At 42.2% G+C, this 25041-nt stretch overlaps 1 protein-coding gene across 1 annotated transcript in view; it reads right to left on the bottom strand.

Moving 5' to 3' along the window:
- LOC120065470 (vesicle-associated membrane protein-associated protein B-like) overlaps positions 1-18998 on the bottom strand; it is a 33262-nt gene extending 14264 nt beyond the window's left edge. Inside the window, exons 1-2 of the mRNA XM_039016514.1 lie at positions 18758-18998; positions 6613-6765 (exon numbers count right to left, since the gene is read on the bottom strand). Of these exons, the coding sequence (XP_038872442.1) occupies positions 6613-6765; positions 18758-18815 (211 nt within the window). The 5' untranslated portion in view covers positions 18816-18998. The remainder of the gene's footprint in view (positions 1-6612; positions 6766-18757) is intronic.
- Positions 18999-25041: the final 6043 nt, after the last annotated feature.

Raw genomic sequence — 25041 nt, forward strand, 5'->3', positions numbered from 1 at the left:
GATCGCTGCCCGCACCCGCCGCCTAGCTCCACTACTCTGGACGGTTCTTACTTAGAATATGTCGGCAACTACAAATACCTAGGTGTCTGGTTAGACTGTAAACTCTCCTTCCAGAGTCACATTAAGCATCTCCAATCCAAAATTAAATCTTGGCTTCCTATTTCGCAACAAAGCATCCTTCACTCATGCTGTCAAACATACCCTCGTAAAACTGACTATCCTACCGATCCTTGACTTCGGCGATGTCATTTACAAAATAGCCTCCAACACTCTACTCAGCAAATTGGATGTAGTCTATCACAGTGCCATCCGTTTTGTCACCAAAGCCCCATATACTACCCCCCACTGCGACCTGTATGCTCTTGTTGGCTGGCCCTCACTTCATGTTCGTCGCCAAACCCACTGGCTCCAGGTCATCTATAAATCTTTGCTAGGTAAAGCTCAGCCTTATCTCAGCTCACTGGTCACCATAGCAGCACCCACCCGTAGCACGCACTCCAGCAGGTATATTTCACAGGTCATCCGCAAAGCCAACTCCTGCTTTGGCTGCCTTTCCTTCCAGTTCTCTGCTGCCGATGACTGGAACGAATTGCAAAAATCACTACAGCTGGAGTCTTATATCTCCCTCACTAACTTTTAGCATCAGCTGTCAGAGCAGCTTACCGATCATTGCACCTGTACACAGCCCATCTGTAAATAGCCCACCCAACTACCTCATCCCCATATTGTTATTTCTTTCATTGCTCCTTTGCACCCCAGTATCTCTACTTGCACATTCATCTTCTGCACATCTATCACTCCAGTGTTTAATTGCTAAACTGTAAATATTTTGCCACTATGGCCTATTTATTGCCTTACCTCTCTGATCTTACTACATTTGCACACACTGTATATAGATTTTTCTATTGTGTTATTGACTGTATGTTTGTTTATCCCATGTGTAACTGTGTTGTTTGTGTCCCACTGCTTTGCTTTATCTTGGCCAGGTTACAGTTGTAAATGAGAACTTGTTCTCAACTGGCCTACCTGGTTAAATAAAGGTGAAATAAATTAAAATTTTAAAAAGAGATTGCTCGTGTTTCTTGGCCCAAGCAATGTACATTAGACCGGTGGAAATCTGTCTTTTGGTCTGATGAGTCCAAATTTGAGATTTTTGGTTCCAACCGCTGTGTCTTTGTGAGACGCAGAGTAGGTGAACGGATGATCTCCGCATGTGTAGTTCCCACTGTGAAGCATGGAGGAGGTGTGATGGTGCTTTGCTCGTGAAACTGTCTGTGATTTATTTAGAATTCAAGGCACACATAACCAGCATGGCTACCACAGCATTCTGCAGCGATACGCCATCCCATCTGGTTTGCGCTTAGTGGGACTATCATTTGTTTTTCAACGGGACAATAACCCAACACATTTTCAGGCTGTGTAATGGCTATTTGACCAAGAAGGAGAGTGAAGAAGTGCTGCATCAGATGACCTGACCTCCACAATCACCCGACCTCAACCCAATTGAGATGGTTTGGGATGAGTTGGACCACTGAGTGAAGGAAAAGCAGCCAACAAGTGCACAGCATATGTGGGAATTACTCCGTCAAGACTGTTGGAAAAGCCTTCTAGGTGAAGCTGGTTGAGAGAATGCCAAGAGTGTTCAAAGATGTCATCAGCGCAAGGGTGGCTACTTTGAAGAATCTAAAATCTATTTTGATTTGTTTAACACTTTTTTGGTTACTACATGATTCCATATATGTTATTTCATAGTTTTGATGTCTTCACTATTAGACTATAATGTAGAAAATAGTATCAATAAATAAAAACTCTTGAATGAGTAGGTGTTTCCAAACTTCTGACTTGTACTGCATACTGAACAAAAATGTAACGACAATGGGCCTCAGGATCTCGGCAAGGAATTTTGTGCATTCAAATTGCCATAGATAAAATGAAATTGTGCTCGTTATCTCTTCGTTATGCCTGCCCATACCATAACCCCACCATGTTCACAACGTTGACATCAGCAAACCGCTCGCCCACATGTGGTCTGTGGTTTTGAGGCCGGTTGGACGTACTGACAAATTCTCTAAAATGACATTGGAGGCGGCTTTTGGTAGAGAAATGAACATTCAATTAACTGGCAACAGCTCTGGTGGACATTCTTGCAGTCAGCATGCCAATTGCACACTTCCTCAAAAATTGAGACATCTGAGGTATTGTGTTGTGTGACAATACTGTATATTTTAGAGTGGCCATGTATTGTCCCCAGCAAAAGGTGCACCTCTGTACTGATCATGCTGTTTAATCAGCTTATTGATATGCCACACCTGTCAGGTTGATGGAGTATCTTGGCAAAGGAGAACTGCTCACTAACCAGGATGTAATCAAATTTGTGCACAAAATCTGAGAGAAATAGGCTTTTTGTGTGAATGGAACATTTCTGGGATAATTTATTTCAGCTCATGAAAATGGGACAAACACATTACAGGTTGCGTTTATATTTTTGTTCAGTGTATATGATGGTGAGTATAGACAGTATATGACTATAAAAGGTTTGTACAGCAGTAGTTATATAGGATTATGCGTGACTAGAATACAGTCGTGGCCAAAGGTTTTGAGAATGACAAATATACATTTTCACAATTCATCAAAGTCTGCTGCCTCAGTGTCTTTATATACTTTTATCAGATGTTACTATGGAATACTGAAGTATAATTACAAGCATTTCATAAGTGTCAAAGGATTTTATTGACAATTGCATGAAGTTGATGCAAAGAGGCAATATTTGCAGTGTTGACCCTTCTTTTTCAGGACCTCTGCAATCCGCCCTGGCATGCTGTCAATTAACTTATGGGCCACATCCTGACTGATGGCAGCCCATTCTTGCATAATCAATGCTTGGAGTTTGTCAGAATTTGTGGGTTTTTGTCCACCCACCTCTTGAAGATTGACCACAGGTTCTCAATGGGATTAAGGTCTGGGGAGTTTCCTGGCCATGGACCCAAAATATCGATGTTTTGTTCCCCGAGCCACTTAGAACTTTTGCCTTATGGCAAGGTGCTCCATCATGCTGGAAAAGGCATTGTTCGTCACCAAACTGTTCCTGGATGGTTGGGAGAAGATGCTCTCGGAGGATGTGTTGGTACCACTCTTTCTTCATGGCTGTGTTCTTAGGCAAAATTGTGAGGGAGCCCACTCCCTTGGCTGAGAAGCAACCCCACACATGAATGGTCTCAGGATGCTTTACTGTTGGCATGACACAGGACTGATGGTAGCGCTCACCATGTCTTCTCCGGACAAGCTTTTTTCCGGATGCCCCAAACAATCGGAAAGGGGATTCATCAGAGAAAATGACTTTACTCCAGTCCTCAGCAGTCCAATTCCTGTACCTTTTGCAGAATATCAGTCTGTCCCTGATGTTTTTCCTGGAGAGAAAGTGGCTTCTTTGCTGCCCTTCTTGACACCAGGCCATCCTCCAAAAGTCTTCGCCTCACTGCGCGTGCAGATGCACTCACACCTGCCTGCTGCTATTCCTGAGCAAACTCTGTACTGGTGGTGCCCCGATCCCGCAGCTGAATCAACTTTAGGAGATGGTCCTGGCGCTTGCTAGACTTTCTTGGCGCCCTGAAGCCTTCCTCACAACAGTTGAACCGCTCTCCTTGAAGTTCTTGATGATCCGATAAATGGTTGATTTAGGTGTAATCTTACTGGCAGCAATATCCTTGCCTGTGAAGCCCTTTTTGTGCAAAACAATGATGACGACACGTGTTTCCTTCCAGGTAACCATGATTGACAGAGGAAGAACAATGATTCCAAGCACCATCCTCCTTTTGAAGCTTCCAGTCTGTTTTTCGAACTCAATCAGCATGACAGTGTGATCTCCAGCCTTGTCCTCGTCAACACTCACACCTGTGTTAACGAGAGAATCACTGACATGATGTCAGCTGGTCCTTTTGTGGCAGGGCTGAAATGCAGTGGAAATGTTTTTTTGGGGATTCAGTTCATTTGCATGGCAAAGAGGGACTTTGCAATGAATTGCAATTCATCAGATCACTCTTCATAACATTCTGGAGTATATGCAAATTGCCATCATACAAACTGAGGCAGCAGACTTTGTGAATATAAATATGTGTCATTCTCAAAACTTTTGGTCACGACTGTACAGTATATACATATGAAGTGTGTAAAACGGTATGAACAGTTCATTCGGAAAGTATTCAGACCCCTGGACTTTTTCCACATTTTGTTACATTACAGCCTTATTCTAAAATGGACTTAATAGTTTCTTCCCCTCACCAATCTACACACAATACCCCATAATGACAAAGCAAAAACAGATTTTTTAAATGTTTTGCAGAAAGAAAAAAAAAAGAAGTGAAATATCACATTTACATAAGTATTCAGACCCTTTACACGGAATCCAAACCGGCTGCGCACGTGCGCCATCGTGCGCTACCGTGCATACATTTATTTTGTTCCCCTACACCAAACGCGATCACGACACGCAGGTTAAAATATCAAAACAAACTCTGAATCAATGACATTCATTTGGGGACAGGTCGAAAAGCATTAAACATGTAATTGCAATTTAGCTAGTTAGCTTGCCGTTTCTAGCTAATTTGTCCTATTTTTAGCTTTTGTCCTGGGATATAAACATTGAGTTGTTATTTTACCTGAAATGCACAAGGTCCTCTACACCGACAATTAATCCACACATAAAACGGCCAACCGAATCGTTTCTAGTCATCTCTTCTCCTTCCAGGCTTTTTCATCTTTGAATTTATATGGTTATTGGCATCTACACTTTCATAGTATTACCACGACAACCGGCAAAACATTTAGTCTTTCAATCACCCAAATGGGTATAACCAATGAGGAGATGGCACGTGGGTACCTGCTTCTATAAACCAATGAGGAGATGGGAGAGGCATGACTTGCAGCGCGATCTGCGTCAGAAATAGAAAGGAGTTCTATTTTAGCCCTTGGCAACACAGACACTCGTTGGCACGCGCGAGCAGTGTGGGTGCAATAATTGAATAACATGGATTTCTAAATTTATTTTGCGACGCTCACGCACGTGACGTTTCCGGTCTGATCAGCATGTTACTCAGTACTGTTGAAGCAGCGATTACAGCCTTGAGTCTTCTTGGGTATGACGCTACAAGCTTGGCACACCTGTATTTGGGGAATTTCTCCCATTCTCCTCTGCAGATCTTCTCAAGCTCGGCCAGGTTGGATGGGGAGCGTTGCTGCATAGCTATTTTCAGGTCTCTCCAGAGATGTTTGATCGGGTTCAAGTCCAGGCTCTGGCTGGGCCACTCAAGGACATTCAAAGACTTGTCCCGAAGCCACTCCTGCATTGTTTTGACTGTGTACTTAGGGTCGTTGTCCTGTTGGAAGGTGAACCTTCGCCCCAGTCTGATGTCTTGAGTGCTCTGGAGCAGGTTTTCAACAAGGATCTTTCTGTACTTTGCTCCGTTCATCTTTCCCTTGATCCTGACTAGTCTCCCAGTCGCTGCCACTGAAAAACATCCCCACAGGTTTGCCAGGTTTCTTCCAGATGTGACGCTTGGCATTCATGCCAAAGAGTTCAATCTTGGTTTCATCAGACCAAAGAATCTTGTTTCTCATGGTCAGACCTTTAGGTGCCTTTTGGCAAACTCCAAGCGGGCTGTCATGTGCGTTTTACTGAGCAGTGGCTTCCGTCTGGCCACTCTACCATTAAGGCCCGATTGGTGGAGTGCTGCAGAGGTGGTTGTCCTCCTGGAAGGTCCTCTCCACAGAGGAACGCTGGAGCTGTCAGAGTGACCATCGGGTTCTTGGTCAAGGCCCTTCTCCCCCAATTGCTCAGTTTTACTGGGCGGACAGCTTTAGGAAGAGTCTAGGTGGATCCAAACTTCTTCCATTTAAGAATGATGAAGGCCACTGTGTTCGTCGGGACCTTCAATGCTGCTGAAATGTTTTGTTACCCTTACCCAGATCTGTGCCTCGACAGAATCCTGTCTTGGAGCTCTACGGACAATTCCTTCGACCACATGGTATTTGCTCTGACATGCACTTTCAACTGTGGGACCTTATATAGACAAGCGTGTGCCTTTCCAAATCATGTCCAATCAATTGAATTTACCACATGTGGACTCCAAGTTGTAGAAACATCTCAAGGATGATCAATGGAAACAGCTACATTTCAAGTCTCATAGCAAAGGGTCTGAATATTTATATAAATAAGGTATCGGTTTTAATTTTTTAAAATAAATTTGCAAAACCTGTTTTCGCTTTGTCATTATGGGGTATGGTGTGTAGATTGAGGAAAATGTTTTATTTAATACATTTTAGAATAAGGCTGTAACGTAACAAAATGTGGAAAAAGGGGTATGAATAGTTTCCGAATACGCTGTAAACATTATTAAAGTGACCAGTGCTCATGGGGCAGCAGTCTCTAAGGTGCATATTTGTTTCATTACATTGAAAACAGTCTACGGAGAAGGAGAGACTGCAATCCACACTTAGTTTTCCCTGGCCTGTTAGGGTTGCACAATTCCTCCAACAAGGATTTCTGAAAAACCTGGGAACATTGGGAAAGTATCTGGAATTTTGCAACGAGATCCACAATATAATACGTAGGCCTACCTGAGACGTTGATTGAGGTGCCGGCGTCGAGGACGCCACTGTTCGGCCGGACGCAGTAACGGCGCGGGGCCGTCGTCTTGACTTTGAAGCACACATTCCTGTCTGTGGGGTTGGCGAGCTTTAGGGTGGTGTTGACCACATCCGAGAAGGGACCTGTGGAGGGAGAACAAGGTCCCAAAACGGAAAAGGGTTAGAGAAGCTGGAGCCTCCATCTTTTTATTATTATTCGTTTTTTAATCAAACCTAAATATATACTGGGATTTAGACCGACAATAGGCGACTTCACAGACAACAGGCTTTACAGAAGTGGGCCTAAAAGGGACAATCTGCAGTTGCTACATAAATGTTTGGACTTAAATTAATGACGTACCCATTGATTCTTGAAGAAAATAACATTATTTAAGGCCTCATGAGCGTAGATCAACTGTCATCAGAACCCAAAATATAAGCTGTTTACCAGTGGAAGGGATGAACTTTGTTATTGTTTCAATTGCCGATTGGCCCTTTAAAAAGGTAGATTCAATAATGACATCATTGTCCACAGTTGGGCAACTTCCTGATTAAAGAAATGAACAACAACACAATACAAATCTGGATTTTCCCAAAGGGGGCATGCGTCACAACTCCTTGCTTTGAGACAATGAGGTACAATGACGGGCTCAGCGACAAATCAGTTCGTCTACTAAAACCTATGCTGAGACAGCCAGGCAGGTTACAGACACCAATCACAAGGCTATCACATTCCATACCGCTTGTGGTTCCAATCACAAGGCTATCACATTCCTTACCCCCTGTGGTTCCAATCACAAGGCTATCACATTCCATACCCCCTGTGGTTCCAATCACAAGGCTATCACATTCTATATCACCTGGGGTTCCAATCACAAGGCTATCACATTCTATATCACCTGTGGTTCCAATCACAAGGCTATCACATTCTATATCACCTGGGGTTCCAATCACAAGGCTATCACATTCTATATCACCTGTGGTTCCAATCACAAGGTTATCACATTCTATATCACCTGGGGTTCCAATCACAAGGCTATCACATTCTATATCACCTGTGGTTCCAATCACAAGGCTATCACATTCTATATCACCTGGGGTTCCAATCACAAGGCTATCACATTCTATATCACCTGGGGTTCCAATCACAAAGCTATCACATTCTATATCACCTGGGGTTCCAATCACAAAGCTATCACATTCTATATCACCTGTGGTTCCAATCACAAGGCTATCACATTCTATATCACCTGGGGTTCCAATCACAAGGCTATCACATTCTATACCCCCTGTGGTTCCAATCACAAGGCTATCACATTCCATACCCCCTGTGGTTCCAATCACAAGGCTATCACATTCTATATCACCTGGGGTTCCAATCACAAGGCTATCACATTCTATATCACCTGTGGTTCCAATCACAAGGCTATCACATTCTATATCACCTGGGGTTCCAATCACAAGGCTATCACATTCTATATCACCTGGGGTTCCAATCACAAGGCTATCACATTCTATATCACCTGGGGTTCCAATCACAAGGCTATCACATTCTATATCACCTGGGGTTCCAATCACAAAGCTATCACATTCTATATCACCTGGGGTTCCAATCACAAGGCTATCACATTCTATATCACCTGGGGTTCCAATCACAAGGCTATCACATTCTATAACACTGGGATTGATGGGCGGTAACGCTGACAGAAAGAGAGTGCACGAAATTGCCACAAGCAGACAGACTAATGCATGTGAAAGCTGTGCAAACCGTAGAGAAAACATGGTGAGCTAATCAAATGAATGTTACTGAATCAGCACATCAAAAGGCATAAAAGCGGAGGTCCGTCACGTGCCGGATTGCCATTTCAGAATGAGGAAAAGATTTGAAGCGAGGAAAGTTACAACATAGAGGAACACATTCTAAGGACAACAAGTCTGAATACTAATCCAAGGTTTAGGAGGCCTACTTTTGAGCTATAGGGGGCCTATGCTTTTGAGTGGGGACATCTATGAACTGTATTAGCTAATGACCCACATCCAGACGTGTAGGCCTAGTCACTGAAAGGGCAGTAGGCCTAATTGATACCATCAGATTATTATCTGGAGCACGGCTTCATCAACATGCGTTTGAGGTGTATGGACGTTGACACATTAGGTCAGACGCCAACACCAAAATAGAATCCCAGACTTTGGTTATAGCCTGAACCATAATACAGTTGCCTCTACTAACCTCACTCTAGGGCCGTTCCATCTGATTTAAATCACTTTGACTGCAGCCTTTTTGATTTGAACGAAACCTTCCATACATGTTTTGCCCATGGTAGAAGTGGTCAGAAAGGGACTTTTTGGACATGAATGCCAAAACACTCAGGAGGTTCTCAAAGTTGACCCATTGTGCATAACCCACCATCACTGAAAAAGACAAACGGTTGATTTTGATATCATTTTATAGCTTACAAACAGGGTTGTCAAACTATTCTATAATTTCTTGAAAAGAAGTTTCATAAAAAATGTCATTTTTTAACCTTTAACGTCAATTATCTAAATACTCGTAAAGTCAGATTTTTCTAATTTTCACAAATGTTGTACTGTAGCTTAGACTCTTTCATATCATCTTTGGTGTTTGTGTTGTGCCAGCCATCGGTTGAGACACAGCATTCTCTTGAATACAGAATGGCTGGCAGTGACTGTCATTTCAATCATATAGAATTCATAGAATGGACCTATCCTTTCAGACCGCTGCAATTTAGCTGGTACACCATTGACATATACATTTAATTGAAACTTTAACTTACAATTACTACCAGAAACATGGCCGTCAAGTCCATCCACTGTCGATTGTCAAATTGAATGAGAATATCTATTCTATTATCTATATTTATTATTTCAATAGGTTTCCTATGGAGGATTAACAGTTTAATTTATAACAATGGATATTCCCACTTAAGTCAATATTCTCTGATGTGTGGACCTCCAACCATCCTTGTGGTACCATTTGAAAGTTTAAAAAAATATTTTACTAACATACTTACATGACACCCACCCTGTATTCAAGAGTATGCTGTGTCTCAACCAATGGCGGGCACAACACCTCAGATGATGTAAAATAGGGTCTACGCTACAACACATATGAAGATGACAGTTTTCCATTTTTGTTTATAAAAGCAAAAGAAAAAATGGTTTTATTAAAGGTCCATTGCTATTTCAATATCAAATCATTTCTGGGTAACAATTGAGTACCTTACTGTGATTGTTTTTAATTAAAATGGTCAAAAAAAGAAACAAATACCTTCTCAGCAAATAGCAATTTGGGAGTGGTCAGGGGAAACCAGAAAACTAGATGTTATTACTCAATTTGAATAAGTAGAGCAGCTGATGCAATTAAGGCCATGGCTAATTTAGAAATATAATAATATTATAATAACATGCCATTTAGAAGATGAGATGAAAGCATATATCGTTGGGCCCTATGTCCAGTTGCAGTTCCATTAATTGCTCGGTTGTAGTGAATCAAGTCTTTGTAAAAAAAAAAACACACAAAAAAAACACAAGAGTGGGCTTAATATGAGGGCAGGTTTTCTTTAACTTCCAAGAAAGGATTGGCTACCAGTATTACTGTCACTAATGGCTCTCGTTCTACAGAACTATAAAAAAGTGGCCTTTAAACTGACAGCCTGGAGTAAACGTATAGTTTACTATATATATATATATATATATATATATATATATATATATATATATATATATATATATATATATATATATTTAAACTTTTAACCCTTTTTCTTCCCAATTTCGTGATATCCAAATTGGTAGTTACAGTCTTGTCCTATCGCTGCAACTCCCATACGGACTCGGGTGAGGCGAAGGTCGAGAGCCATGCGTCCTCTCTGAAACAGGACCCTGCCTAGCCGCACTGCTTCTTGACACACTGCTCGCATAACCCTGAAGCCAGCCGCACCAATGTGTCAGAGGAAACACTGTCCAGCTGGTGACCGAAATCAGCTTGCAGATACCCAGATCCATCACAACGAGTGGCTTGAGCACGATGGGACATCCTGGACGGCCAAAACCTCCCCTAACCCGGACGACGCTGGGCCAATTGTGCGCCACCTCATAGATCTCCCGGTCACGGCCGGCTGTGACACAGCCTGGGATCGAACCCGGGTCTGTAGTGACGCCTCAAGCACTGCGATGCGTGCTTTAGACCGCTGCGCCACTCGGGAGGGCCGTAGGCCTATATTTTTACAGCTTTATTTAATTTGGTCAAAACTGTGTGGAATACCTTGAATCACTGAGGGCTCCAATTACCTTCAATTTGCTTCTAATAATCTCTAATTGTCAAAATCTCTAAATAGCCTAGTCAAGGTAGGCTAATGGCTGTCCTTGAAGAACAAGAAGACATGAGGCACCAGGGGAATGGAAGGAACACTACTAGCCTCAAGTCACTGCAACCAACCATGGCCTGGTTTCCCAAAAGCATCTTAAGGCTAAGTTAATCATTAGAACCATCGTTAAATCTCCAAGCGGTTTCCCAAAAACCATTGCTACTGAAGTTGCACTTGAAAACGCTCGTTATTTACCAACTGCCTCAGATCACTCATAGAACAGCTAAGTGCGTTGTTAGAGGCTTGTTTGCCCTTCCGCATCACTTTATTCACAAAAGATCTCAGCTAAACGTAAAATGAAGATCTTATCGTCTCTGTGACCGCTGATAACTTCAGAACGAAGTTGACTACAAATACAAAGTCGCCAAAGTGTTTGCAATTGTTACAAATACGTGAAGGATAAACATATGCTTTAAAATAAAACTGAGATGACTGCATTAAAAGATATAGGCTACATGGGCCCATATATTTCAATCATAATGAAATCAATTTAATGTTTAATCAATTGAAATCTATTTTGCCAATACTGCAATGTTTGCATATTCAGACCCCTTGACCTTTTCCACATTGTTACATTACAGCCTTATTCGAAAATGTATTAAAATGTTTTTTTCCCCCCTCATCAATCTACACACAATACCCCATAATGATAAAGCAAAAACAGGTTTTTGAAAACAGAGGAACTCTGGAGCTCTGTCAGAATGACCATCGTGTTCTTGGTCACCTCTCTGACCAAGGCTCTTCACCACCGATTGTTCAGTTTGGCCAGGCGGCCAGATCTAGGAAGAGTCTTGGTGGTTCCAAACTTCTTTCATTTAAGAATGATGGAGACACTGTGTTCTTGGGGAACTTCAATGCTGCAGAAATGTTTTGGTACCCTTCCTCAGATCTGTGCCTCGACATAATCCTGTCTTGGAGCTCTACGGACAATTCCTTTGACATCATGGCTTGGTTTTTGATCTGACATGCACTGTCACCTGTGGGACCTTATATTGTCAGGTGTGTGCCTTTCCAAACCATCTTCAATCAATTGAATTTACCACAGGTGGACTCCAATCAAGTTGTAGAAACATCTCAGGGATGGTCAATGGAAACAGGATGCACCGGAGCTCAATTAGTTTTTTATTTTAATACATTTGCAAAAATGTATAAAAATCTGTTTTCGCTTTGTCATTATGGGGTATTGTGTGTTGATTGAAGAGGCAAAAAAGTAATTTCATCCATTCTAGAATAAGGCTGTAATGTAACAAAATGTGGAAAAAGTCGAGGGGTCTGAATACTTTCCGAATGCACTGTATTTCATGATGTGTAACAACATGTGCACAATGACGTGCCCAATCTGTCATTTAGTGCATTACTATTGGGTAAGCATAATAAGCCAGCTAAATATTTGCAGCCATAGGTGGTAATATCTCTCTAGGATCTGATCAATTGTCAATATTGTGGAGTATGCCTAATTCTAATGTTAAGGTAAGATTTTAATGGTGAAAGCGCTGCTTTTCTTTCGATTATATCAGTATGAAATCAAATTTTATAAAATAAAATATTATTAGTCTCATGCTTCATAAACAACAGGTGTAGACTAACAGTGAAATGCGTACTTACCTTCCCAATAATGCAGAGAGAGAAAATAGAGAAATAATAGAAAAGTAATAACATGTATTATTAAAAGTAATAATAAATACACAATGACTTTGGTATATACCCTGGGTACCAGTACTGAATCGATGTGCATGGGTACGAGGCCAAGCCAAAGCCCGGACTTAAATCCCAGTGGCAATCTGTGGAAAGACTTGAAGATTGCTATTCACTGCCGCTCCCATCTAACTTAACAGAGCTTGAAACAATCTGCAAGCAAGAATGGGAAAAATGCCCAAATCCAGATGTGCAAAGCTGATACAGACATACCCAAGGTGACTCAAAGCTGTAATCGCCTCCAAAAGGTGCTTCTACAAAGTATTGACTCAGGTGTAAATAATTATGTAAATGAGATATTTCTCTATTTCATTTTTCAATAAATGTGCAAAAATGTGATTATGGGGTATTGTGTGTAGACGGCTGAGAAAAAAAAGGGAGGGGGGTATATTTTGAAGGGCATTCACTCACTGCTCTACAACGTAGTGAAAAAAAAAGGGTTAATTCAAGAGGATGCTACTAAATGATCAGTTGTCAGTATTGTCTAAATGTAGTCATTTGCCCTACGCCATTATGAATCAGTCAACTAATCATTAGATTCTCTACAATAGTATAACTTAATATGCTTGTACTTAACAGCGTTGATTAAGTAAGAACGTTAGTTTGTTGTGACCGTTGCTAGTTTTAAACCGCCCAACTCTTGGTTGTATCTCTTCCATTTTTCGCCGTTGGGAGGTGGTAACACTTGGAGCTGTTTCCACGGTTTGGACGAATCAAAATCAACTTGATGGCCTCGTGATTTTTAAATCAGCAAATCTGTGGCTTTCTATTCCTCTAACCCCAGTCAATCAACGTTGAGGGGGTGTTTCCATGAAATTATAAAAGGGAAAGACTCGAACAGATTGTCTTCGGGGAAGATATACATTGAATCTCAGTCTGTTAGCTTTGTAAATTAATAAATATATAGACCCAATTTTGTTTTTGTATTCTGCGGATTTCATTTAGAAAAACCCCATGTTATCACACAGGAACCTGCAGCCACTAGTTAGCGCCATTCTGCCCGTGGAGCAGTGATAGTTCAATTGAGCAGCAACCACTTTACTATGGCCATAACAAAATTCAATTCACTCTAATCATGCTAAATTATCTTGAGTAAATAGTATTGTGAACCATATATGGTAAAGACATAGGGTTTGGACTTCTTATTTTTTATAAACATTGAATTAAATAATTGTATGGGTTAACACCCTACATTTTAAATTCAGGCTCTAACAACAAACTGTGGAAGGGTTATGAATACTTTCTATGGGCACTGTATGTACATGCAACTAGGAATGAAGTGACTAGGCAACAGGATAGGTAATAAACAGTAGCAGCAACGTTTGTGACGAGTTTAAAAAGTTAGTACAAAAATGGTCAATGTAGGTGGTTAAAAAGTTAACCAAACAGCTACCTGGACTAACAATTTAGCAGTCTTATGGCTTGGGGGTAGAAGCTGTTCAGGGTCCTGTTAGTTCCACACTTGGCGCATCGGTACCACCCTCTATGACTTGGGTGGCTGAAGTCTTCAACACTTTTTAGGGCCTTCCTCTGACACCACCTGGCATAGAGGTCCTGGATGGTAAGGAGCTTGGCCACAGTGATGTACTGGGCCGTACGCACTACCTACCCTCTGTAGCGCCTTGCGGTTGGATGCCAAGCAGTTTCCATACCAAGCAATGATGCAGCTAGTCAAGATGCTATCAATAGTGCACCTGTATAACTTTTTGAGGATCTGAGGGCCCATGCCAAATCTTTTCAGCCTCCCGAGGGGGAAATTAACATTGTGGTGTCCTCTTCACAACTGTGTTGGTGTGTGTGGACCATGATAGATTCTTAGGGATGTGGACACCGAAAAACTTGAAGCTCTCGACCCGCTCCACTACAGCCCGTCGATGTGAATGGGGGCGTGCTTGGCCCTCCGTTTCCTGTAGTCCACATTCAGCGCCTTCGTCTTGCTGACACACTTAGCCAACGTTCTCTGCGTGCCGTGGTGTTTTGGGAAACGGCCTTCCTCTTCGGCCACTGTAGGAACGATGCATTGTTAAGACACTCGTAAGCCTAGGTTCCATCACTATCAGGAAACCGAGCCCAGCTCCCTGCTTTACTGTCTCTGTAAAATCACTCTGCACAAACAGACTTCAAGTTCCCACCCAACTTGACCAAGCCTAGCCTACCTCACACACAGAGAAGGCTAGGCTACTTGTAATGGAATGCCAACATATACCACAGTGTAAATCAAATCCGATTTCTAAATGATATTAAACCACCCCAATTGTTTCACTGAAGAGTCATCTGAAAATCCACGTCTCTGTTGTGGAATTGCTTAACATGAAACTGCTGACAACAAAACAGTAGCCTCAAAAGAATGACTCAGGTCAGCTACAATGTTGGCTTTGTGAAACTAGTTTGATAGGAAGGAGAGGGCTAGGCCACTTGACATTGAGCAACATATAGATGTACTGGATTTACAAACTGGCATTAAAACATTCCACAGGATCTCAGTGTACACTTTGCACTGAGATAAAGAACATGGGAGAATCGAGGGCAAATGAATGAATACAAATCTGAGAGTTTCCATATCAGGCTACCAAAATAAAACACACCATCCTACTTGCTTTAATGATGAGGGTAAAAAAAATTATACAGTTACGTATTGGGACATTTTTTTTGACGATATAGGCCTGACGCAATAATTTTTTGGGCACTAGTCAGCTGTACCTGAACCAAAACTATTTTCCTTCAGTTCTCCATCCCAAAAATAAATAAATAGTAAGAGAATTTGTTTTCGGCACTTTCACGACTGATCAAAACGTGTGTTCTCATGGCTCTCTCTTGACCCTCTGCAGCAGACATATGGTGAGCAAATATGTTTGGAATATCAAATCGAAGTAAAATCGCAGTATTGAATTACATATAGAATCGTGAGAATCGCAACACATATCATATTGACACTTAAGTATTGTGATAATATCGTATTGTGAGGTCCCTGGCAATTCCCAGCCCTACTAGCTGGTATAGAGGAAGCCCTTGCGTTTGAGGGAAACAAAGGTGCATTGTGGGTGGAAATGTGGAAGTGAGCTGCCTCGTAGTGTGAATTAGCACATAGACTAAGATAAGGTTTCAGCCCGCAAATGTCCACAGCAACTGACACTTCCCTTCGCACACTGAGCCAAGACAGAGGCGAATTTTAAACCCTCACCACTGGTGGAACATCATTCAATGAAACGACTCATGCAGCTAACTACTGTAGCCTATACCTTATCTACAACAGCCTTGGGATGCTTTCCAACTGGCAGAAAAAAATACAGCCATAAAAAGAGTTCTGAAGGGCAAATTTAATGCTGTTGTGTCGTCTGAAAGGTTTGTTTTTGAGAAAGAGCAAGACTGTGTACCTTGAGTGTGCGGTTCCAAATTGATACTAATAAAGAATAAGGAGATTTATAAAGAACCCGAAAGGAACACAGCTGGATTTGTTGTCAACACAGGCAGGCCTGCCTTTCAATGGGCAATTTTAGTCTAAGAGGCTAGGTGATTTGATTATCTGTCCAGTCAAAGACTTGAATTAGTCATGTAGGTGTTACCAAACAATGGAAAATGACTGGTTTACAAACCTCAGACTACTCCCCACTTGGCTATAAGTACAATATCACTACTAGTAGACATTCAAAACTGCTTCAATAGTTTAGCTCAGATGTGTTGCAATGTTCTCGAAACATGGCCATAATTTCATGGTAACATATTGTAGGGTGTCCACCCACTCTGCTTTGTTGATGCAACTGCACCGCCCACAACCGCAAGACCCTCCTGCACAACGCATCACCGGGGGCAAACTACCTGCCCTCCAGGACACCTACAGCACCCGATGTCACAGGAAAGCCAAAAAGATCTTCACAACAACCACCCGAGCCACTGCCTGTTCACCCCGCTACCATCCAGAAGGCGAGGTCAGTACAGGTGCATCAAAGCTGGTACCGAGACTGAAAAACAGCTTCTATCTCAAGGCCATCAGACTGTTAAACAGCCATCACTAACACAGAGAGGCTGCTGCCTACATACAGACTTGAAATCATTGGCCACTTTAATAAATGGATCACTAGTCACTTTAATAATGCCACTTGAATAAATGTTTACATAACTTGCATTACTCATCTCATAACGAGATAACATAATGATAGAAAAACTGCTGATGCAGAACCAAATTTCAGAATTGCACCTATTCTAGTTGAATATCTCCCCTTGAAAAATACAAATAATATACATTTTGGGGGAAATTGATCCACGGACCTACAAAAGGGGCAGCAGTTGCCCATTCCTGCTCTATATTGACAATGATTTTGTAGGAATGCTAGCACTGGGTTCCCCAACTTGTTCATGTTGAGGCCCCGTAAATAACAAAAATAACAATATCAGGCTTATATGAGAGAATACCTGATTGTGATTTTACCTAACAAAAGTCTTGACATTTTAGTTATTTCTGTCACTTTGCTGAATACCCTGAAAGCCCCATGCAGACCTCCAGGGGCCCATGAACCCCAGTTTGGGAACCCCTGTACTGGTCTCTGTGGCTTGGGATTTCCTTGAGGTAAACCTATTTCTCATAGTTATCAATTAGTGGGCTCAGTTTGATTGCAATGAGCCAAGACAAATAAAAAGGCTACCTTCACAACAAGCAGTGCAGTTTAAATAAAGCTGCTTTAACTTTTTCTGGGACCCAACCAAATTCACATTGAAATGTGAGTTAAAGATCTGTCACTCATTGAAAGCAAGTCTAAGAAGTGGTAGATCTGTTCTTTGTGCTCTATTTATGTTTCCCTTTCTTAAGTTTAGTTTTTGCATCGCTTACTTTCATTTTTGTAAACCAGCTTTAAAAACAGCTGAAAATACAATATTTTTGGTTATTGAAAATATATTTCACAGCGGTTTATATGGTACAATGATTATCTACACTATACGTAGCTTGTTTTGTCACAAACTGAAATTAGGCGAAGTACTAGAATTTTAGCAACCAGGAAATGGCAGAGCAATGTCTGCATATTGCACCTTTAAGCAATGGATTATATTGGCTTGACAAGGCAATAGGGCATCTCAAATTACTGTGGCAAGACCCTATATATAATTCAACAAACACAGATGAAAGGCTATTTATTATTTTGTATCTCAAAAATGGCCTAATGTAACATTGTGATAATGCTTCAGGGAACGTAGCCTATTGAGGGGGGTCAATAAATGAATTTTTAACAAACTGGACACATTGTAATTCTTAGGATGCCGAGTACAAAGTGTCCATATGGTATCCTGACCCATATTGCTGCTTTCCACACCTGGTCATGAACAACACTTGTCAACTGATGAGAAGAACCGCCAGATAGCAATATAGCTAACGTTAGCTAGTATTTAATGCCCAGTTCCATCTTGCAAGCTAGGAAGCGGTTAGACTAACCGCTAGCTAGCTAATTACAGTAACTAGCAAACTAGACAAATTGGTTAACGTTAGCTACCTATCATGATGCTTGCAACATGCATGTTGGGGCAATCAGCTGCTATTCATTGTTAGCTCATAATTACACTGACATGATTGTCGTCGGGCATGAACGATAATAGCTGCGATTCAACCAGTAATTGTATTTTGACATTGTTTATTATTGTGCTAGCTGTGTTTCAAGCACAGACTGACTCGCCTAAATTACTGGAACGATATTGCACAATGCACGTGAAACATAATGCACTAACTAACGTTACTAGGCTAGCTACCAGCTAACTAGTTACCTTACTAGAAGGTCAACTCGACATTATTAGCAGTAAAGACTTGTCAGGGAGCTGCAGGAATGCATAGCTAGCTAGCTAGCAAGCACAGGTTAATGTTCAGGAAAGGCTGTGTACGCTGCCAGAAAATATGTCAACCAGTCGTTTGAAATGATTCTCCTCCCTAGCTCACTGTTATTTTACAAATTAATGGGCATATGGTGTGCCCCCTCCTTAATAAATGGGCCTGTTACTAACTACCCCACTCACAAAAATGGCTCCCCCCCTCCGTTCAGAGTTGGGCCCTCCCCTCCTCAGTAGTCTCTTACCTCGGAATTTCAGTTCGTGCTGTGGCTCCAAGAGCAGGACCTGATCTTGCCTGGCCATGTCCCAGTGGTTCCAAGGGGATAGCTCAATGTAAATCGTTTCCGTAGATTACTCCTGTTGTGGTGATGTTAGCTAGTGTTATCTTTAGAGTTATTATTATGCTAATTAGCTATGCGATTATATTGTCCCCCGGTCAGTGCAAATAGCCAGGGAGCTACTAGCGGCGGTTGTGATGCAGCAAGAAAGGAGTGAGAGAGAGGCTTTGTGCAACGTCACAGCCCCTGCATAGCCACTCAACGAGGAGTGAAGAGGTGATGCGAGACGGAGTCCGGGCAAAGCTTGGGAGTTGGGACACCTAAGCCTGGGAGGGAGGGACAGGTGTCTCATGGACATCAATCTTTCTCAGGGCCTTCTTATGTATCATGTTATCACAGTGTTATGGCCTCTTATAATTAATGCCATACATCATGCATTTCTAACGACCTATAATGTCATTCCTGTTAATCCTGTACAGTTTCAGGCAAGTGCAAATTGACAACAATAAAAAATCACTTTGATAAAGTATTTACCCAATAAAAGGATAGACATATATGTTTCTGTAAACCATACCTGCAAAAGTGGGAAATGCGCCAGTTCCAATACACAGCCCTGTGGTGCACCTATATTCATGTATCACCCTTCACAATGTCACTTTATAACATGCATGTGACACACAGGTTTACTTGAAATAACTAACATGATTGACCCCAGTGCTGGCGTGTTGAGAGGTTGTCAGGTGAACGTTCTGCATCCTCAGCACTATTCAAAGTGCAGCTCAGAATCCTATCCCAGTGATACACATGCCTGAAGTGTCATGTATTAAATATATATATATATACACATATATAAATAACCAGAAGGCTAACTGTCACTGGCGCAACAGGACCAATTACAAAGTGACAGTGGTGTTATATCTCCCTGACGCACATAAGCACACAGCCTCCAAGGTACCTCTGGTCCAGGTCGTTAGTACCTGTACCTCTTAACTTAGAAGAGGAATGTGCACCAACACCCTGGACCAGAGGTATTCACAGCCCAGCCCAGCACACAGTATCCCACTCACACACACACACACACACACACCACACATTCCTTCAATATTTTTTTATTTATTAGTAAACTGCTTGACAATTCCCTTTTAGACATTCAACAAACAATGCTAACATGTTTCAGACTCTTTTTTTGTTATTGTTTACAGTCATTATGACAAGTATGAAAGCTAAATATGACAAAGTAGTGGTGGAGTTACTATACATGTGTAGATCTATGCCTGGTCTAGCATCTCAGACAATGTAACATACATTATATTCAACCTTACAGGCTAAATAGTCATTGATTTGTGCGCATGTTTGGTCGCATCTACATAAGACAATTCAAATAGATTTTGCAGCAACACATTCTCAGGACCAGCCTAAGACTGTTGGTATTTTTCCCAAAAATTATTAATGCAACTGGTTGTCTTTCTATGATAGGCCCTTAGCACTCTAATGCCGCATATCATATGTCAAATTCAGTAACTTTATCTTGTCACACACCAGACATAAATCAGTAACACTTAGACATTACACTGTTGTTATTTATGTTACAAATATCTACATTTCCAACTGCTAAGCATTAGAACAAATGTGAGCAATGCAATTGTGATGTGTGTTATTGAAATTACATTTTAAATGTCACAGAGAAGAAGCTGCCTCATCTTCTACAAAGAGAGAGCAAAATAAAAAGTCATACTGTAAAATAATGATTGCTGGAATACAAAGGCATATGATGCAATGCCATTACAAAGGCTATGAAAGAAGTTGATTTACTCAAACACACATTACAAGATGTATTGGGACTTGTCTGGTTAATATTTTTTCAGATTGGTTTGCTGCAGAAAAATGGCAATTACAATCGCGGCAAAATAATCAGCAATAATACCTAAAAGGTACACAAATATTTAATCTGAAAGTTCAGTTGTAAAGTACCAGAAATACATTTCCCTTTTTAATAAATGCACTGTCCTGGCTAACTACGATATCATTTCAAGTGGAAATCATTGAGGAACACTTAAAAACGCCACAACCATAAACATTGTATTTTTAAAAGGCCTTTTGAATAATTGATGATCAGAAGCTCAAAACGTAATCAATTCACTAAAAGTAACATGTAAGCATATTATAGCTCGTCACCAAGCTCAGGACCCTGGGACTGAACACCTCCCTATGCAACTGGATCCTGGACTTCCTGACAGACCGACATCAGGTGGTGAGGGTAGGCAACAACACACCCAACAAGCTGACCCTCAACACAGGCCCCCCCCCCCATCCTCCATCGAGAACATCCTGACTGGTTGTATCACCGTCTGATATAGCAACTACACCGCCCTCAACCGGAAGGCCCTACAGAGGGTGGTACGCACAGTTCCAGCTCATCATTGCGGGTGAGCTCCCAGCCATCCAGGAAGTACATGCCAGGCGGTGACAGAAGATGATACTGGTGCATCAAGGCTCAGACAAACAGACTCAGCATCAGCTTCTAACCCCTGGCCATGTGTTTTCTTAATTACACTGAACAAAAATATAAACGCAACATGTAAAGTATTGTTCCCATGTTTCATGAGCTGAAATAAAAGATCCCAGACTTTCCATACACACTAAAAGTTTATATCTTAAATTTTGTGCAGAAATTTGTCTACATTCCTGTTAGTGAGCATTTCTCATTTGCTAAGATAATCCATACACCTGACAGGCGTGGCATATCAAGAAGCTGATTAAACAGCATTATCATTACACAAGTGCAACTTGTTCTGGGGTCAAAAGGCCACTAAAATGTGCAGTTTTGTCACAACACAATGCCACAGATGTCTCAAATTGAGGGCGCTTGCAATTGGCATGCTAACTGCGGGGATATCCACCAGAGCTGTTGCCAGATAATTTAATGTTAATTTCAGTACCATATGCCGCCTCCTTCATTTTAGAGAATTTGGCAGTACGTCCAACCGGCCTCACAACCACAGACCACGTGTAACCACGCCAGCCCACGTCCTTTCTGTCTGCAACAAAGCACTTTTGTGGGAAAAAAGAAAAACTCACTCCGATTGGCTGGACCTGGTTCCCAAGTGGGTGGGCCTACGCCCTCCCAGACTCATCCATGGCTGTGTCCCTAACCAGTCATGTGAAATCCATAGATTAGAGTCAAATTAATTTATTTCAAGTGACTGATTTCCTTATGAACTGTAACTCAGTAAAATCATTGCGTTTATATTTTTTGTTCAGTATACACACACACACACACACACACACACACACACACACACACACACACACATACATACATACATACAAAAAATGAGTTATACTATTTTGATATTAATTACTGCACTGTTGGGTAGAGCGTGCAAGTCAAGCATCTCACTGTACTTGTGCATGTGACAATAAAACTTGAAACTAGATCTTCTCGATCCCTAAAGATTCTTGTCACATTTTAGTAACCCTTGCCATAAAGACAATTATTGCACTGAGATGGTTGTTAAAAAACAAATTATCCTGAAGAACATTACAGTCAACCCTGCTATTAACACGCCTCCCCATCAGCACTGATTATAATGGAAAGGACAAAAGCCCCTTTAAGACAACTTCACCTCAAGAGACCCACCCTGAAACACAATTATTCCTCCTATCCCTTAAAAAGTGTGCAATTGTGTACTCCTCCCCGCTCATTTAAAAGCGTTGGGTTCGATTGGTGTCCACTGTATACAGAGAAAGTTTTCCCATCATATTTCTGAAACCAGTAATTTCCTTTAAATCCATGAAAGGAAGTGAACAAATGCACACATTACGAGAAAGGACAGACAATTCAGAGGCAGGCTGGCCAGTCCACAGCTAGAGGCAGGCTGGCCAGTCCACAGCTAGAGGCAGGCTGGCCAGTCCACAGCTAGAGGCAGGCTGGCCAGTCCACAGCTAGAGGCAGGCTGGCCAGTCCACAGCTAGAGGCAGGCTGGCCAGTCCACAGCTAGAGGCAGGCTGGCCAGTCCACAGCTAGAGGCAGGCTGGCCAGTCCACAGCTAGAGGCAGGCTGGCCAGTCCACAGCTAGAGGCAGGCTGGCCAGTCCACAGCTAGAGGCAGGCTGGCCAGTCCACAGCTAGAGGCAGGCTGGCCAGTCCTCAGCTAGAGGCAGGCTGGCCAGTCCTCAGCTAGAGGCAGGCTGGCCAGTCCTCAGCTAGAGGCAGGCTGGCCAGTCCTCAGCTAGAGGCAGGCTGGCCAGTCCTCAGCTAGAGGCAGGCTGGCCAGTCCTCAGCTGGAGGCAGGCTGGCCAGTCCTCAGCTGGAGGCAGGCTGGCCAGTCCTCAGCTGGAGGCAGGCTGGCCAGTCCTCAACTGGAGGCAGGCTGGCCAGTCCTCAACTGGAGGCAGGCTGGCCAGTCCTCAACTGGAGGCAGGCTGGTCAGTCCTCAACTGGAGGCAGGCTGGCCAGTCCTCAACTGGAGGCAGGCTGGCCAGTCCTCAACTGGAGGCAGGCTGGCCAGTCCTCAACTGGAGGCAGGCTGGCCAGTCCTCAACTGGAGGCAGGCTGGCCAGTCCTCAACTGGAGGCAGGCTGGCCAGTCCTCAACTGGTGTTAAATGTGGCCCATTGACGTGTTTTCGGCAAGAGGGAAAGACACTAGGAGGAAATCAAAAGGAAAGGGGAACAACTACATGGAGTGCTCTATGCTAGGCATTATCCCTAAATTGCCTGTCAAATGGCAATAGGTCCGGAACTAAAATGTGACACTTTACATTACTGTACTACCCAGAGGAGCAATGTAAGACAACAGAGTGAACACATTGCTCAGTGTTCCTTCATCGTTTCTCTTTGTATTTTTGGACAAGGTGTTCCAGATCCACACCATATTCAAGCTTTCCTTAATTGCTTGCTTCACAGCGTAGTGAAGGCAGCCAGCAGCAGAAAGAAGGAGCAAGGGGAACGAATGAAACAGGTCCCCGGAGTAGAGCACATCATTTGGAATTGAAAAGAGAGCACAGTTCATCAGCGGGTCAGCATGTCAATGGAAAGCTGTGCCTGGTTCTCTGCGGGAAACCTTTTCTTTAGAAAGATCTAAAGATTGTTGACTTAGAACAAGTCATGTTTCCAGATATGGTCCTTTTTTTATTTTTATCTCTGGCCAGGTAGTAAAACTATGTTGGATGTGCGAGCCAGTGCTTATTCTGTAAAGGAATGAGAAAAGAACAATGTTTTTTTTTTTTTTATGGGACAATTAAAGAATTGGCAGGACCTCACAAAATCACTCTCCTGTAAAACGGTCATAACAAAAAAAAAAAAAAAAAGTGAGAGATCGCAGACGGACGGGGTTGCCAACTAACACAAACAGTTAAAATGCCATTTCAAAAACATTGAAACGCAATGAACACTGTAAAAGGGCTGGCTGGCAGTATACTCCAAGCACTCCGGGGAAATTAATTTACAGAATTTCAGCGATTGGCTCATTTGATCAACTATTAAAGTGTAAAAAACGTGAGCAGTTATCATAACCGCACACTTGGTGACTGCCAGGCTTGTCAGCACTCAAACAGCCTGGCCCTCTAAGAGACACGGCCTCTCAATATAGAAGACAGCAATAAAATGACTCCTTTTCGGTGGTAACCATCAACCAGCCAAGTTACCATCCCCTTTATCAAACCCATTTTCCCTCCAAAGTGTCAAGGCTAAAGCAGTCACTGAGAGACACAACGATATTGATGAGCACTGAAATTGTAATGGAGAAACAACATGACAAAAAAAGAGCACATTACTCCTATTAGGGATTTTCATTACTGTTTCTCAAACGGTTTGGCAAACACCTGCCTTGGCCCTGTGCTGCAAAGCACTGTGTGAGGGTCATTAAAAAGAAACAGACTACACAACTACACTTCCCATCATGCACCTCTGACTCATCTACCTGGTTCACAAGAGTTAGAGTTGGGGATGTTTCTTCTTAAATTTGGGAAGAAAAATCAAATCAAAAACAATGACTTCTTTTACATTAGCACAATTTAACTCTTCAAATAGAACATTCATATAGTCTCCTGTTGGAAAATAGATCACGTGGTTGTTGCAAGAGAAGAAGCACTGCATGCTGCAGATCCAATGATGCCATGACCCGTGTAGAGGTTTACAAGATAAGAACGGAAATAAAATCTGTGTAAACTTTTCTGAAGTATTACAAGACATATAAAAAAGGCAGGGAGGGGAGCTCTTACAACTTGGGAAAACCATAGCAACTGCTGTG

This window comes from Salvelinus namaycush, chromosome 20 (genome assembly GCF_016432855.1).
Source record: "Salvelinus namaycush isolate Seneca chromosome 20, SaNama_1.0, whole genome shotgun sequence".
Lineage (NCBI taxonomy): Eukaryota > Metazoa > Chordata > Actinopteri > Salmoniformes > Salmonidae > Salvelinus > Salvelinus namaycush.